Below are 13,949 nucleotides of genomic sequence, written 5' to 3' on the forward strand. Positions count from 1 at the left end.
ATTTGAATGGAGTCAAGACAGAACAAAACTGGGGAGATCAAGAGGCCTGGGGTCAGGTGGAGAGAGGCCAATGGGAGGTGGAAAGAGCAGGACGAGAGGAGCTGGCCATGAAGGACCCAGGAAAGAGTCGCAGACGAAGACGCAAGCCGCCCACCTCGTACTCCGGCTCATCGTCGGCAGCTTTGGTGATGTTCTTGTCCCCGGCGTCGGCCCCCACGGGCTCTGGTGTGGTGGCCACAGTGGGGGATGCGGGGTCGGTGGGCTGCTGCACAGCAGGAGGGCTGGCCTCCTCCACCTTCTGAGACTCCCCAGGCCCCTGATTTTCTTCCACAGCATTCATCACTGCAATTACCTTGGCCTTCTTCTCAGCCTGGGGAAACAAGGAACAAGACGTTACCTTGACCTCTCCAGGAATTAGCAAGGTCACCTGATACTTGGGAGGCAGAAGGAGCTCTTCAATCTGTCTGAGGAGGTGAAGGAGGGTCAGAGGGCTGGAGAGAGGCATTCTTCCTTCATCAACGGAAAGACATGAAGTTGAGAGGTGAACTCCAATCAGTGGGCTCAACTGCAGCTCACTCTTCTGGCTCCCCAGTCTAATCTTCCTCAACCACACCAGCATATCAGTTGTCTACCTTCTGATACGGAAAGGTTAATTCTATTCAAATATTAATTATACACCCGTGTGGAGGCCTGGATCTTGGCTCCTTCCTCTCCTATCTCTCTTCCAGATCAAGAATTGGATCCTCTCCTCTTTTTCTTCACAATTTTCTGGGCAATCAACCCTTCTGTTCCCAGCTTTGGCTTCCAGACCACAATTCCAGTTCTGTCCTCGCTAAGGATGATGAACAACTCACTGCTCTAGGTTTGAACAGCACATCTCCTTCCCCATCGACGTAAGCACCCTAGAAAGCTCTGCAAGAGTGTGCCTGCTCCCCTGTTCAGACACCATTCTGGTTCTGCCTCTTTAATGTGCACCTTTCTGACCTACAGATACATTTATTCATTCATCAATTATTTGTTGAGCACACGCTTAATACCAGACAGCCTCTATGCCATCCAAATGCCAGTTATTGACCAACTGGACAGACTCAAACCTTTCACCATATCATACTTTCACAGCCTATGATCCACACATCACACCCCTTCTCAAAACCTGCTCCAGGATCCCTTCACCCAAGAAGAAGGAAATTCTTGATTTGTAGCTCTGAGAACCATCCAACCTAGTCTCACCCCACTACTGACCCTAGCACACACTGTCTTCACCCCTCAAGGCTCTGCACCACTCTTTCCACCATACCAGACTCACAGGAAACAAATCCTGTCTTCAACATGCCTTTCGACATGAAGCTTTCCCCAAAAGCACTGACGTGTGAATACAAACCCATCCTCGAGATTCAAAAAAGAACTTCAGGAAGCAACTTGGAGTATAAAAGCGAGCTCTAAACTGAAATCGGAGCTCCTACATCTCTTTCTTAGCCTTGTGACTAATCAGTAGCTGACTCTAGAGCACCTCCTGAGTTTCTCCAACCTGAAAAGGCGTTTGCACTGAAAGATGTCTCGTAACCTTTTCTGACCTGTTTAAGAATCTGAGATATATATGAACCAAGGATTCCAAAGCGTCTCCCAAAGCCTGTGACCGTACCCCCAGATCAAAGGGCCTCTCTTTTAAGCACCAATGGTCTCCTATCCAGTTTAAGTGCCACGTCTTATAGATCTGTTTCTAGTGGTGATTCCCAAAACCCTGAGGGTGGAAGTCTTAGTTCTTTCTGACTCAACAAGTTCTAAAATGGGATAGCGCATCCTTTGCCCCCAGCCCACAAACAGCTGGGAAAATGAGCTCACGGCCCCGGGGGTGGAAGACCACGGCAATTGCGCACTCCTTCCCACTCTCACCTGGCCAGGGTGCTGCCCCCCCCGCCTACAATTATCTATCACCTCCTCCCCCACAAGAAGGTGGGCCCAGGCATGCGCTTGGCCCCAAGGGGGGAAGGGGACTTTTTTCTCCTGGAAGCCACCTCCTCTCCCAGGATCCTGCTGAGTAACTGTCTCCCACCAGTCACCGACTCACAGTCGCCATGCCAGGCTGCTCTGTTCCTCCTCTCCTTCCGCCATGCCTGCCCATTCCTCAGGCAGGGATGACTGATCTAGACTGGGGTGCTGCCTCAGTGACCCAAAGATCCCATTCCCACGGGTGATGAGGTCCCCCGGTCAGCCCAGGCAGTGCTGGTGGCAGAGGGCAGGAGGGGGAGAGGGGCCTCCAGAGTGAACGGTGGTGGGGTTGGGGGGGGCTCCTCCCCAGGCTCCCTGGGTCTAGAAGAGTCGTGCCTGACATGGCCCTCCTTACTCCCCCACAGCCCCTTTGTCTCTTCTCAACCCCTCCACCGTGAGTTCCTGAAAATTATTCTTCCCCCACAACTTCCCCCAGCTTGTCAGTTGCCGCTGCTGATGGCTGCTAGGCATCCCCAGCCCACTAGGTGCAGGAGAACACGCACCCAGCCAGGTTTGGGCTGGTGGAGGAGGAAGGGGGCCTCGATCGCGACGAGGGCCACAGGGGTGGGGGGAGGAAGAGGGGGTGGGGAGCAGCAGGACACAGGAGGAGAGGGGAAGAAGGGAAAAGACAGTGGGGGGGGAGGGGCCTCATTAGAATATCTGCCTAGGGCGCTTCAGGGAATGCATCTTTTTTCCATTTTCACTCCAGTCCTCCTTCCCTGGGCAAACAATAGGAGAAACAAGAGTTAACTCAGGACTCACGTTTTTGGCTACAGTCTCCCACCCCCAGTTTAGGAGGTCACACTTCCCCAGGCCTTTCACCTTGATCCCGCTTCCCACCCCACCCCAACCTCAGAGCAGCGGAGAGATGGAGCAGGTTCGGGAAAGCCACTGGCCATCCCCCCGCTGCCATTGGCTTAAGGGAGCCACTTCTGCTGGAGTTTGTCCAGTCTGAGACAGCCACCGGTAACCGTGGCTCAGCCTGTTCCACAGACGACACACTGCTGCCTCCCAGTTCCAACTCCATCTCTTCGGGCAGCTGTCCCACCTCCACCTCCCTCTGTGACTCAGGCCCGCCTGCAGTTCCAAAGGTCAGAGGGCTGATGCCACTGCCCCCAAACCCACACAGACTCTCCCCCCTGCCGCTGGAAGTCGCGGGCTATCCCAGGCAGCACCTCTCCCTTCGTCACAGGCCAGCATCAGGCTGCCCCACGGACCCCGCTGATATGCTGCAGCCCCCTTTCGGGGTGCCACAGCTCCCTCCCCGCCGTGGCTCCCGGGAAAAGGCAGGAGAGGAAGCTGTGCATCTCCAGAGGCCGCAAGGCTGGCACAGCCCTGAGGACAGCGTGGTCCACCAGCCAGGATCCAGGTCAACAAGGAAATGCCAACCACCCCATCTGCAGCCAGCTCAGCAGAAACGCCACTTCCCATCCAACTCCTGGCTTTCCAGCCCCACTCGGCCCGGGGCTCCCGCTGCCCCAGCCTTCAGTGACCACTGCCCCAGGCTCACACACCCGGGCTCCTCTTCCTGTCCCTCCAAGTCGCCAGGTCCCACTGGAGCCCAGAGAGGGACGGGGCCTTGGATCCCCCAAGAGAGGACTGTGTGGGACAGCACTAACTCAGCATCTCCACAACTAAGCCCAGGCACAAAAACCCCACTCCTGCGGGCCGGGGAGGCAGACTTGACTCTTTCCAAACACAGAGGGCTCTAGCAGCGGAGACCCTCCCACCGGCCCCTGCCGCCTCACCCGCCCCCCGGCTCCCCAGGGCTCGGTCCAGGAACCTACCCATAAGGCCAGGTGCAGCCCCTCTGAGGTCCGGCTCAGGTGTGGGCCCTGGCCCTGAAGCTCTGTAAGTAGCTGCCCGTCTGGGGGGAGGGGAAGGGGGCGTTGGGGCTGGGGGCGGAGGGGGCCAGAGAGAGGGGGAGGGGGGCGGTGGGGGGGAGGGCTTGAACATTTTCTTTGTCTAGAACTCCAGGTCACGTGGGCCCCGCTGGAGGGCCTGGTTGGCTGCGCGCGGGCCGGGGGAGGGGGCCGGCTCTCAGACGCTGGCAGCGGGCCAGCCCCCTCTCCTCCGGGCCGAGGGGCGCGGGGGCCTAGGGGCGAGGCCGGGCCTCCGCCGGTTCCCAGGGCCCGCCCCTACCGGGCAGAAGGGAGCGCCCCCTCCCAGGGAAGGCCCTTCCCGGCCCCCGCTCCCCCAACTCTGGAAGAGATTAGCCGGGGGCACGGCTGGGCGCCCGCGGGTGCACAGGAAGGAAGGGAGGCCAGGAGGGAAGGGGCTGCGCTGGGGCTGCTGAGCCGGGACAGGAGAGAACAGGAGGGCTCGGGCCGCCTGGGAGGGCCAGGAGAAAGTTGTGAAAAGTGAGTCTCTCAGAAGCACAACTGGGGAAAAAAAAAAAAAAAAAAAAAGCTTGCAGATGAAGGAAGAGACCAAGGAACCTGTAGGAAAACGCGAAGAATGCAGAGATGGGCCGAAGGCACTGGCACAGAAATTGGGAAAGCTCCAGAAGAACTATGGTGGGGAAAGAGGGGGCTCTCTATCCACAGGTGGACAGAGGGGAATGCCCTAAAAAGGGGGGCTTTAGAGGCTCCCTCTAAACCGTGAACCCCTAAAGGTTCATGCTTTAAAAACCTCTTCCTGGCCAAGTCCCCGGATCCCCTGGGGCACTTGGGGTCTTCTTTGGATTTCTGGTTTTCTCTTTTTGCAAAGTGGTGGTGGTGGGGGGGGGCAGTGCTAGTGCGAAGTACAGCGGTTCCTTCGTTCCCAGCACAAATATCCACAGCTCAGGAAGGCCCCATTCCTCTCCTGGAGCCTGGCAGCCTCAGCCATTTCAAGGTACCCCCTCCCTGCAGACACTCCCCACCCACAGGTTAACCTTCATCCACCTCCATCTGGTTGGTTGCAGCATCAGATAAGAACATGTAGGCCCTGCCCTCAAGGAGTTGACAGATTCAACTAGACTTTGCAAGATATGAAAAGATAATTGAAAAACAAGCATAGGCAAAGATAATTCCAACCACAAGCACCAAGCAGAACCCGCCAGGACGCAAGAAGCGGCGGGAGGAATGACAGATTAGGTTAGGGAGGTCAGTGCGCAGCAGAGCTCGGACCTGCAGCGTAAGAGGATGGGTTGGGGGGGAGGGGCTTGCCCCTTCTCCCACATGACTAAAGCTAAAGGGCGCAGAGAAAGATAAGGCTGGACGCTGGGGAAGGGGTCACATGGGTCAGGGCATATGTCCTGTAGCAGTGAGGAGTAACTGCTGCTTTTCTGACAAGATAAATGGGTATTTCTGAAAGATTAGCCTGGTTTCAGTTTGCAAGATGATCTAGAAGGAAGAGCTGAGGGCCACTTGGTTAGTAGCATGTGTGGGAAGACATGGATTTGGGTTCTGATTTGATCACCATGACCTTGAATAAGCCAATTAACCTCAGGAAGTCTGCTTTCTCATCTGCATAACAGCAGAGTTGACATCTGCCCTTCCAGGCTGGAATGCCCCCAAACCTTCAGGACGATAACCCTCAGGTGCCTGCCACAGTCAGCAGGAACACATTAGCTGGAACAGGTGCTGGTAGAGTGTGGTCAAGAGACTGGCTTTGGAGGTCAGCCCACCTTTCTTCCTGGGGCTAAGCACCCTTCTGGAAGCCATCAGACAAGCAAGCCTTGAAGAGGGGAGGAGGGCTCCAAGTCAGAGAGACTTCTCCACACAGTATTTGGGGACACGGGTATGTGCACAAACTACTCCCCAACCCTCACTGAGAGCCAGAACCTATCCAGCAAGGAAAAGGCGCCAATCCAAAAAAATCACAGGCCCAGTTCTGCTCCAATCCATCTTTCAACCCACTCAAGGTAGCTCCTTGGTACAGTTTTACAGGGGATACCCCAGCAGAGGTGAGAAGCCCTGAATTTATACCTCTCACCTGCTCCCAGCGTTTCCAGAATGTAATATGACTTGCTTAGCCTTCTCTCACGGATCCCTCTCAGCATCGAGGTCCTCACCCCAGGACTCCTCTCAAAATGAAGTTTCTGTTTCTGGCTTGGTGGCTCTTTTTAGACACTGTGTCTCATCTGTGGCGCATTTTCCATTACAATGTGTCTCATCTGTAGCATCTTTTCCATTATAATGTTGCTATAATGTTGCTAAATACCTTAGACTCTATAATGTTGCATTATAATGTTGCTAAACACCTTAGACTCTACGCTCTGTGTCTTGGGATATCCTTAGATAGTAATGATGTGTTAGCATACAGCCAAGCCAGACAAACTGATAGTGACTTCAGTGTGTGTTTCACTTATAACATAGCCTTTCCCCTCCCGCTGTCTTACTTCTTTATTCTCATTCTTTAAAATTAAGTCAATCTTACCTCTTCCACATGACTTCCCAACATAAGCAAAGGAAGCCCAGACTCAAAAGTGTCCCCTGGCAAACCAGGGCACCTTTCTCCACATCCAGCTACACAGACAAGGAACATTATCCCTTCATATATCATGAGTCATTAGAGATTTGTGTCTTCTCAGTGGTCAGTGGACAGACCCCAAAGCAGAGTCCCCAAGACTAGGACAAGAAGTGATTGTAGTAAAAGGTCAGGAAGAAACTGGGGCAGCTTTGAGGGTCTCAGGTCACACGTGCCCTCTCCCCTCCTAAAAGGACCCCCCTGGGGGAGTTTGGGGTGAAGTCTTTTGATTGCAACAAAGGGCCAAACTAAAATAGTGGTATCACGTAAAATAAGTCAGGCTCCTGGAGATGTTATATAAGTACCTTGAAAGGACGTACTTGAAAGGAGGAAAAGATATGGTGGATGTCAAGAGCCTAAAAGAGTTGGGGAGGTAGGCTTCTGCACGGTTCCCAAAGACAGGGCAAGATGAACAGCTGACGAGCATTTCCTGCCTGGCGGGCAAGCAGCCATGATAGAGTAGGCCACAAAAGCCTGTGAAAACAACCTCTTAAGGATTCCTGAGTCTCTCAGCAATTCAGTATTCATCAAGCAAAACTTCTAATTTTAATTTAATGACATTTTCCAGTTACTCTGATACTGGTAAGAAATTGCCAGAAAGTACCAGGAAGAAGTAGTATGATCTGTGTGGCAAGGACATATCCTGTTATAAATTGGGACATTTAACATTCTGGTGCAGGTGTTTGCCATTCTCCTGCTGTTTGAAAAGCAGGATCAAAACTTCCAATTAATTTGACTTTGCAGCCCCACGTAACTGAGATGAGACAGTTGGCCACGATACCGCACCAAAGAGCAGTGACTCCCTCATGTCCAGCACAGCCACTCCTGCCTCACTGGTTCTAACTCCAATTCCAGCATTCTGTGGCCGGCGTTGTTGTAAAAACCAGTGTCTGGCAGGATGTGGGGAGATTACCTTGCTTCCATCACACCAGACATTTACCACCTGAGTCCTTGACCCAACTATCAGATAAAAAGCCACAGCCCCTATACAGCCATCCGCAAAGCAACATCCTGGGAAGTCAGTGCAGATTCCCTGCCACACAAATATTCCTACCAACCCTACAACCAGCGAGACCTTGTCCAGACAAAAAATGGAGATGTCTAATTTGATCCTGACATTCTCCCACCTACAGCTCAAAAGCCTCAATGTCTACACAGCAGACCTCTGACCGCCTGCCAGGCATCTGGAGGCCACCGTGTTTCCATCACCCAGTCCATACTCTCCCCACCCACCTCCTGGCCCCCCAGTTTGCCATTTGCTGCCTCTGTGCCTTTGCTCACACTGTTCCTTCTTTCTGGAAGACTCTCTTCCCCTTCAACTTCCACCAGCCCACATCCTACCCATCCTTCTAAACCCAATTCACCAATGACCTCCTCCATGAAGGTTCCTCCAGCGTTCTGTGGTTCTATAAGGTAGCTACCATTTACACGTGGCTACCTAAATTTAAATTAGTTAAAATTAAATAAAATAAAATATTCAGCTCCTCAGTCGCACTAGCCACATTCCCAATGTCCAATCATCATGTGTGGCTAGGGGCTACTGTACTGCCTGGCACGGACCATAGAACATTTCCGTCATCACAGCAAGTGCCACTGGACAGCAATGCTGTGGCCTCTTGCCCTTACCACATACACCCCCATTGTAAAATTGCCCTGTCCCTCCTCCAGACTCCCCAGCACCTGCCAACCTTTGTCTTGGACTAAGGTGCCTGTGTCTCCATCTTTCTCCTCCACAAGATTATAAATTCCTAGAGGGTAGGAACTGGGTCTTGTTCAGTTTTGTACGGAAGCGATGCATGTCCAAGCACCTTGCAAATAATCGAGGATTACATACAGTGTTTGCAACATGGTCTCAGGAGCCTCATTTGAAATACACTAAGTTTCAGGCTGGGGGACAGAAACTTTCCAGAGCAAAATTCTAATTGTCTTTAAGAGGTCCAGGTCTAGGGTTCCCAAAAGAGGCCAAGGATCTTTGTTTTCCTATTCCCCTGCAATCCATATGGAGGTTGCAAGCAAATGACCAGGACTGGGCTGCTGGCAGCGAAGCTAAAAATAGCCACAGAGCCAACAGCATGGAGTGAGCAGGACTTGTTGCTAAGGAGACCGGTCACAGAGAGAGCAACTAAGCAGGGAGAAAGTCAGATGGGCACCCAGACAGCAGAAAGCAGAGGCCATATTGGGGGGGGGGGGGCTCCCAGAGGTCCAAGTTCCCAAAGGTCCAAGGCTCCCACCTAGAGATGTTCTGCCTTCTGGAAGCTCCCTACTAATGCTCTAAATGGGGCAAATATTCCCCCTTCCCCTTAGTAACCCATCTCCATGGAAACCACCATTACTGGGGTGAAGTACCAGCCCCTGGAAGGGAGGCCTCTGCCTGGAGCTGGTTGTTATGGCAACACCAACCCCCTTCCTGTCACTTTCTCTCCCCTGGCTTCTCCTGTGGGGGAAAGGTGGGGGCCTGGTCTTGCCTCAGCCAGCATGACCAGGAGATACCCTGTTTCTGACAAGACTAACCTGCGAGGGGCTTCTCAGAAGCGCCTGGGAACAAAGGCCAGTTGGGTTCAGGGCAGAACCTTTTCTTCCCATGGGGGCCTTCCAGATCATCTTGCCAGGAGAATCCCAAACTCACCTGGGGTGAGCTGCATCAGAATCACCCAAGGAGGTTTTTAAAAATACAGATTCTGGGTTCTGACTGCAGAGAACAGCAGGCTTGGAGAATCCATTTTTAAAAGCCTCCCTAGGTGATTCTGATATCAGCCAGGTGTGGAAATCACTCCTGGCCCTGGCTGCCCTGGTTACAAATGAGGCAACTGAGGCCTAGAGGACTGGGCCCACCCCAAGGGAGTGGTGGAGAGCTAGGAAGGGCTGGCAGAAGGCTGCACATGTCCCGAGGCATGGCTCTGGGGCCTTGCCCCTCTGCTCCCACTTCAAGCCGGCACATGGTGTGAGGTTGTCATTTAAAACCGGACCACTGTCCCCTGTGGCAGAAATCACAAAGGGCTCTGAGAAGGAGGTGGTGGGCCTCAGGAGGCTGGCCCGTAGAGTGCCCAGAATGGCGGCGGCCCAGGCAGACGATCTGGGCCCAAAAGAGTGATCCATCCTCTGCCGAAGGAAAGCGAAAGTGTCGCCATGGCAACTGCTGGCTGGTCTGGGCTCTCAGCCACCGTCCCAAACCTGGGCCCTGTGGCAAACCCTCCTCCGCGAGTCCCCAGAGAGGAGTGGCATCTGGGTGTATGCCCTGCAGCAGGGGCACCTCTGAGCACCTGCAATAGCTGGGCCCTGGGGGTGGAGGTAAGGGATGACGAAGAGGTGGAGGAGATGGCTCCCACCCTGCTGTTACTCACAGCCTAATTGTGTACCCAAGACCCACCACACATGAAACCACAGCCCTCAGTCAAGACAGCATGCAATTAGATGGCAAATTATGTGGTACCGTTGCTTTCTACAAATGCTGAAGGAAATCAGAGGAGGTCGAGAGCAGAAAAGGCAGGGATACTCCAGGGAGCCTTGGAGGATGAGAGGGGGCGAATCAGGAAAGGGGGCAACCTCCCAGATTTTTCAGACAGGCATGGTCAGGGTCTTTGGGGGCCTGTGCAATCGCAGTAGCTCCCAGCAGATGCTGGGTGGGGGAACGTGGAGCACCATCAGGGACGCTTGCACGTGTTTCAGGAAGGAGCAGGAGCTGCCCGCGGCCTGCTCTAGCCTCACACTCACGCAGCTGAATTCTTCCGAATATTGAACTTCTGGCCAAGGGAGTGAAGTGGAGGGTGGGAGTTACCTCATTCACTTCCCTCGTGGTGCAGGCTGGGAAGCCCCCGTCTGCCACACCTACCCTTAGGCTTCTGTAGCTTCAGCTGCTGCCTCCTTCCTCCAGACCCCTGCCCAATCACTCCCCTGACAGCTCCGGTTCTGCTCCACAAGGGGAGGCTTCTCTGCCACCCAGTTAATCCTTCCCTAAGCACCTAACTTCTTGGCATCTTGGTTTCCTCAGCTATCTGGTGGGAGCACAGATTTCTTTGCTGAATATCACCGATAAGCTCAATGAAAGTTAGGAGGTAACATTTGAAAGGTGGAAAGAGCCTTATGACAAGTCTGCTTTAGGATGTGTCCATGTTATCTTTTGCTTTAGAAACTGGACCCTGGAGAGAAGTGCTAATTTGATACTAAAGAGGGGTGGACGTGTGGGCCAAAAGCAACCTGGCAATCCTAAGGAGCCGGGGCTGCTTCCCCCACCCCTCCCCCAGCCCCTGTCCTGGCTCTAGGGGTCACAGGGAGGGGCCTAAGGGACCACCATTCAGATTCAGGCATGCGGACCCTCTCAAGTTTCAGGGTCCAAAGAGAAGACCCTGGGAGGAGCCCAGCAGACAAGCGCTGCGGTGAATTGTTGCTGAAAGCCGTTCAGGGCCACCTGCATCTCCATCCCAAAGGGAAAATTTGAATTCTTGTACCAAGGCCTTTCCGGTCTCCCCCGCCTTACTTTGGAAAGGGTTCCCTAGCTCTGCCTGTCTGCGAGCTCACACTTATTCCTCGAGACTCTGTTTTGTCACCTTCATGTAGAATAGTCTTGACCCCGGCTATACATTAGAATCACCTGAGGAGCTTAAAAAAAAAAAAAAAAACCTCTGCCGGCCCCGTCACTAAGATTCACCTGCAGTCCCGGCAGTGGGGTTTAAAAAGGCAAGGAGAGGCCCTGGTGCAGGTGGTAAAATGAGCCCACCCGCTACTGCCTCTTTGGGAAATCTCCTCAGATGAGACTTGGTCTATTCGTGATCCGCTAGAGCCTGGGGCTTAACTTTTCATGAGCCCCAGAAACTCCTGGGGGACTGGCGAGAGAAGAGATTTCTCAGGAGCCACCCCAGAGATTCTGCTTCAGAATGGGGCCCGGGCATGTGCATTTTTAATGCCTTCCTCAAGTGGTTCGGATAATACACAAACCCACCCTTTAAGAAAGACCAAATTCTACTATTTCTGGTATCATAAAGCAAGTCTGACTCGATTGTCTGGCTCCACAAAGTTGCTTTTCAAATACTATCTGGAGTCAGGTACACAGGAGATTGAGCTTGTTGACTCCAATTTTTGTTTGATCCATCTGAGTTGGAGGTAAAAATAAAAATATTTATTCTGCCCAGCATTCACTGACTAAAGAAGAACAGGGGAAGCCATTTGGCATCTGCAGAGAGTTGTTATTGAAGAACGGTGAATTGGAAAAATGGGGAAATCCACGTGCGTGTGTGCAAGCACACCCACCGGGCGAGCTGAGGGTGACGGCTGGCCACAGGGGTTCGAGCGGGGCAGGCAGGGACCCCAGCCCAGGGAGAAGAGCTGCTCTCCCCTTAGAAGACTCCGGGGTCGCTTCCAGACCCGCCTTTTAAGCCTCCTGCTAAGCCTCTGCCTGCAGCCAGCCAGCCCCTGCCGGCTTCTCAACAACGGCACGTCCAAAACCTAACTCCAAAGTCCACCCCTTCCTTATAGAGTATCTTTGTGCCCTTGGGGTAGGTAGAGATTTCCCAGAGATCATATGCATGCCAACACTAACCAATAGAAGAAAAATTGGTAAACTGGACTTAAGATTAAAAGCTTCTGCTTATCAAAATACATCCTCAAGAAAATAAAAAGTCCACCCTGCCAAACCCACTCCTCTCTAGGATTCCCGGCTATCTCACACAATACCCCCCTCCCAAACCGCCAAACACCAGGCAGTTTTCTCCCCTCCCTCCCAGAATCGGGGAGGGACCCAGATCTATCAACTCCTCCCCCCATTAGCTCCACCCTCAGCCAAAGCCAAATGTAAGGCCCTTCTTGCTGGTCTCTGGGCTCCCCTACAACGGTTCCAGGGTCTGCTTCCCAAAATGCACGTCCAGTTCTCTCACACCCCTGCTCCCCACGGCAGAACGGAGCCCAAGCTTCTCACCATGGCAAAGAAGGCTCGCAACGATCTGACCAACTGCCCTTCTAGTTTTCTCTCTCATCACACATCCTCCCCAGGCCCACACCCTATTCACCAGATCCCCTGCTGTTCCCTAACAACCCAGAAGCTTCCAGGACTTCTTTGTTCTCAGCCGTTCCTTTCCCTGAAATGCCATTCCTCCCCATCTGCACCTGCTGAAATTCTCCAAGCTCCTCCTCCAGGACACCGGCCCATCCTGTGAGCCAGGAGCAGCTCTCACCCTCTCTTCTGTGCTCATGAGGCCCTGGCACCACGAGCACAGAGCAAGCCCCGCACCCTGCCCGACACCGCAGGGTGAAGGCCCTGCCTCCCCGCTAGATGATGCGTGTCTCGGGTCAGCACTATGTCCACTTTGCACCGTCAACAGAGTATTTAGTAGGTAGTAAGGCCTGAATTAAGGTTTGTTAACCCCTCCTTACTAGGGCAGTGGCTCTTTACTAAGTCCTTTACTAGACACAGCCTAGCAGACCTAGCTTGGATGCCCCTGAGGCCTCCCAGATAAGTGGTCTGGTCTTGAAAGCAGGGAGAACAGCAGTCATTGCAGCTTGTCGTTTTTCAGCCCCCGGGAAATGCTATGGGAATGCTTCTACAAGTTTTGAACTAAATCTGCAAAAAAAACTTCTTGAGGAGCTCTAGCCTCCAAGCTCCTAGAGGACAGTATCTACAGTTTTCTTTGAATGCCACTTACTTTAGGAACCCCTCAGTGCCAGTCCCCCACCGCCCTTGTCCGGCAAGCTCCTGCCCCTGTCAGGGACCTGCGCAATCTCTCCCCAGGATGGCCTCAGGCAGAGCTAGCTGGGTGCTCCCAGGGCCCTCGGCTCCTGTTTCTCTAAGAGCGGCCGACTGGGCTGCAGCACAATTTATTCCTTTACCTATGCCTCTCCCCTAGGGGAGGATGGGATCCCAGGGTGGGAATCTGCTTTTCCTTTGAGTTTGTTTTCCTAGTGTCTAGAAAATCTTGGACAACAGAAAATACTCAGAAACATACAATTAAAAGACACTGACCAAATAGAATAAATCCAAATAAACCCACTCTGAGACATATTCTGATCAGACTCTCAAATACTGAAAAGAAGGAGCAAGTTCTGAAAGCAGCAAGAGAAAAGCAATTCACCACATACAAAGGAAGCAACGTAAGATTAAGTAGTGACTACTCAGCAGCAAACATGGAGGCGAGAAGGCAGTGGCAGGACATATTTAAAACTCTGAGAGAGAAAAATTTCCAACCAACAATACTTTATCCAGCAAAACTCTCCTTCAAATTTGAGGGAGAGCTTAAATTTTTCACAGACAAACAAAGGCTGAGAGACTTTGCTGATGAAAGACCCGCCCTACATCAGATTCTGAGGGGAGCCCTGCTGGAGGAGACAGGGAAAGGAGAAAGAGATATAGAGAATTTTAACAGACATATATAGTACCTTACATCCCAAATCACCAGGACACTCACTTTTCTCTAGTGATCACAGATCTTTCTCGAGAAGGGACCATAAGCTGGGACATAAAACAAGCCTCAAGAAATTTAAAAAAAAAAGACACCGAGTATTTGCTGAGTAAAGATTTGACA

General features: G+C 52.8%; 1 protein-coding gene across 9 annotated transcripts in view; it reads right to left on the reverse strand.

Annotated features, from left to right (window-relative positions):
* Positions 1-13,949, reverse strand: part of DNMT3A (DNA methyltransferase 3 alpha) — a 105,723-nt gene that overhangs the window by 13,675 nt on the left and 78,099 nt on the right. For all 9 annotated transcript variants that reach the window (XM_037812626.1, XM_037812625.1, XM_037812633.1 and 6 more), the window contains one exon: positions 155-370. In XM_037812626.1, the coding sequence (XP_037668554.1) occupies positions 155-370 (216 nt within the window). The remainder of the gene's footprint in view (positions 1-154; positions 371-13,949) is intronic.

This window comes from Choloepus didactylus, chromosome 20 (assembly GCF_015220235.1).
Source record: "Choloepus didactylus isolate mChoDid1 chromosome 20, mChoDid1.pri, whole genome shotgun sequence".
In the NCBI taxonomy this organism is placed as follows: Eukaryota; Metazoa; Chordata; class Mammalia; order Pilosa; family Megalonychidae; genus Choloepus; species Choloepus didactylus.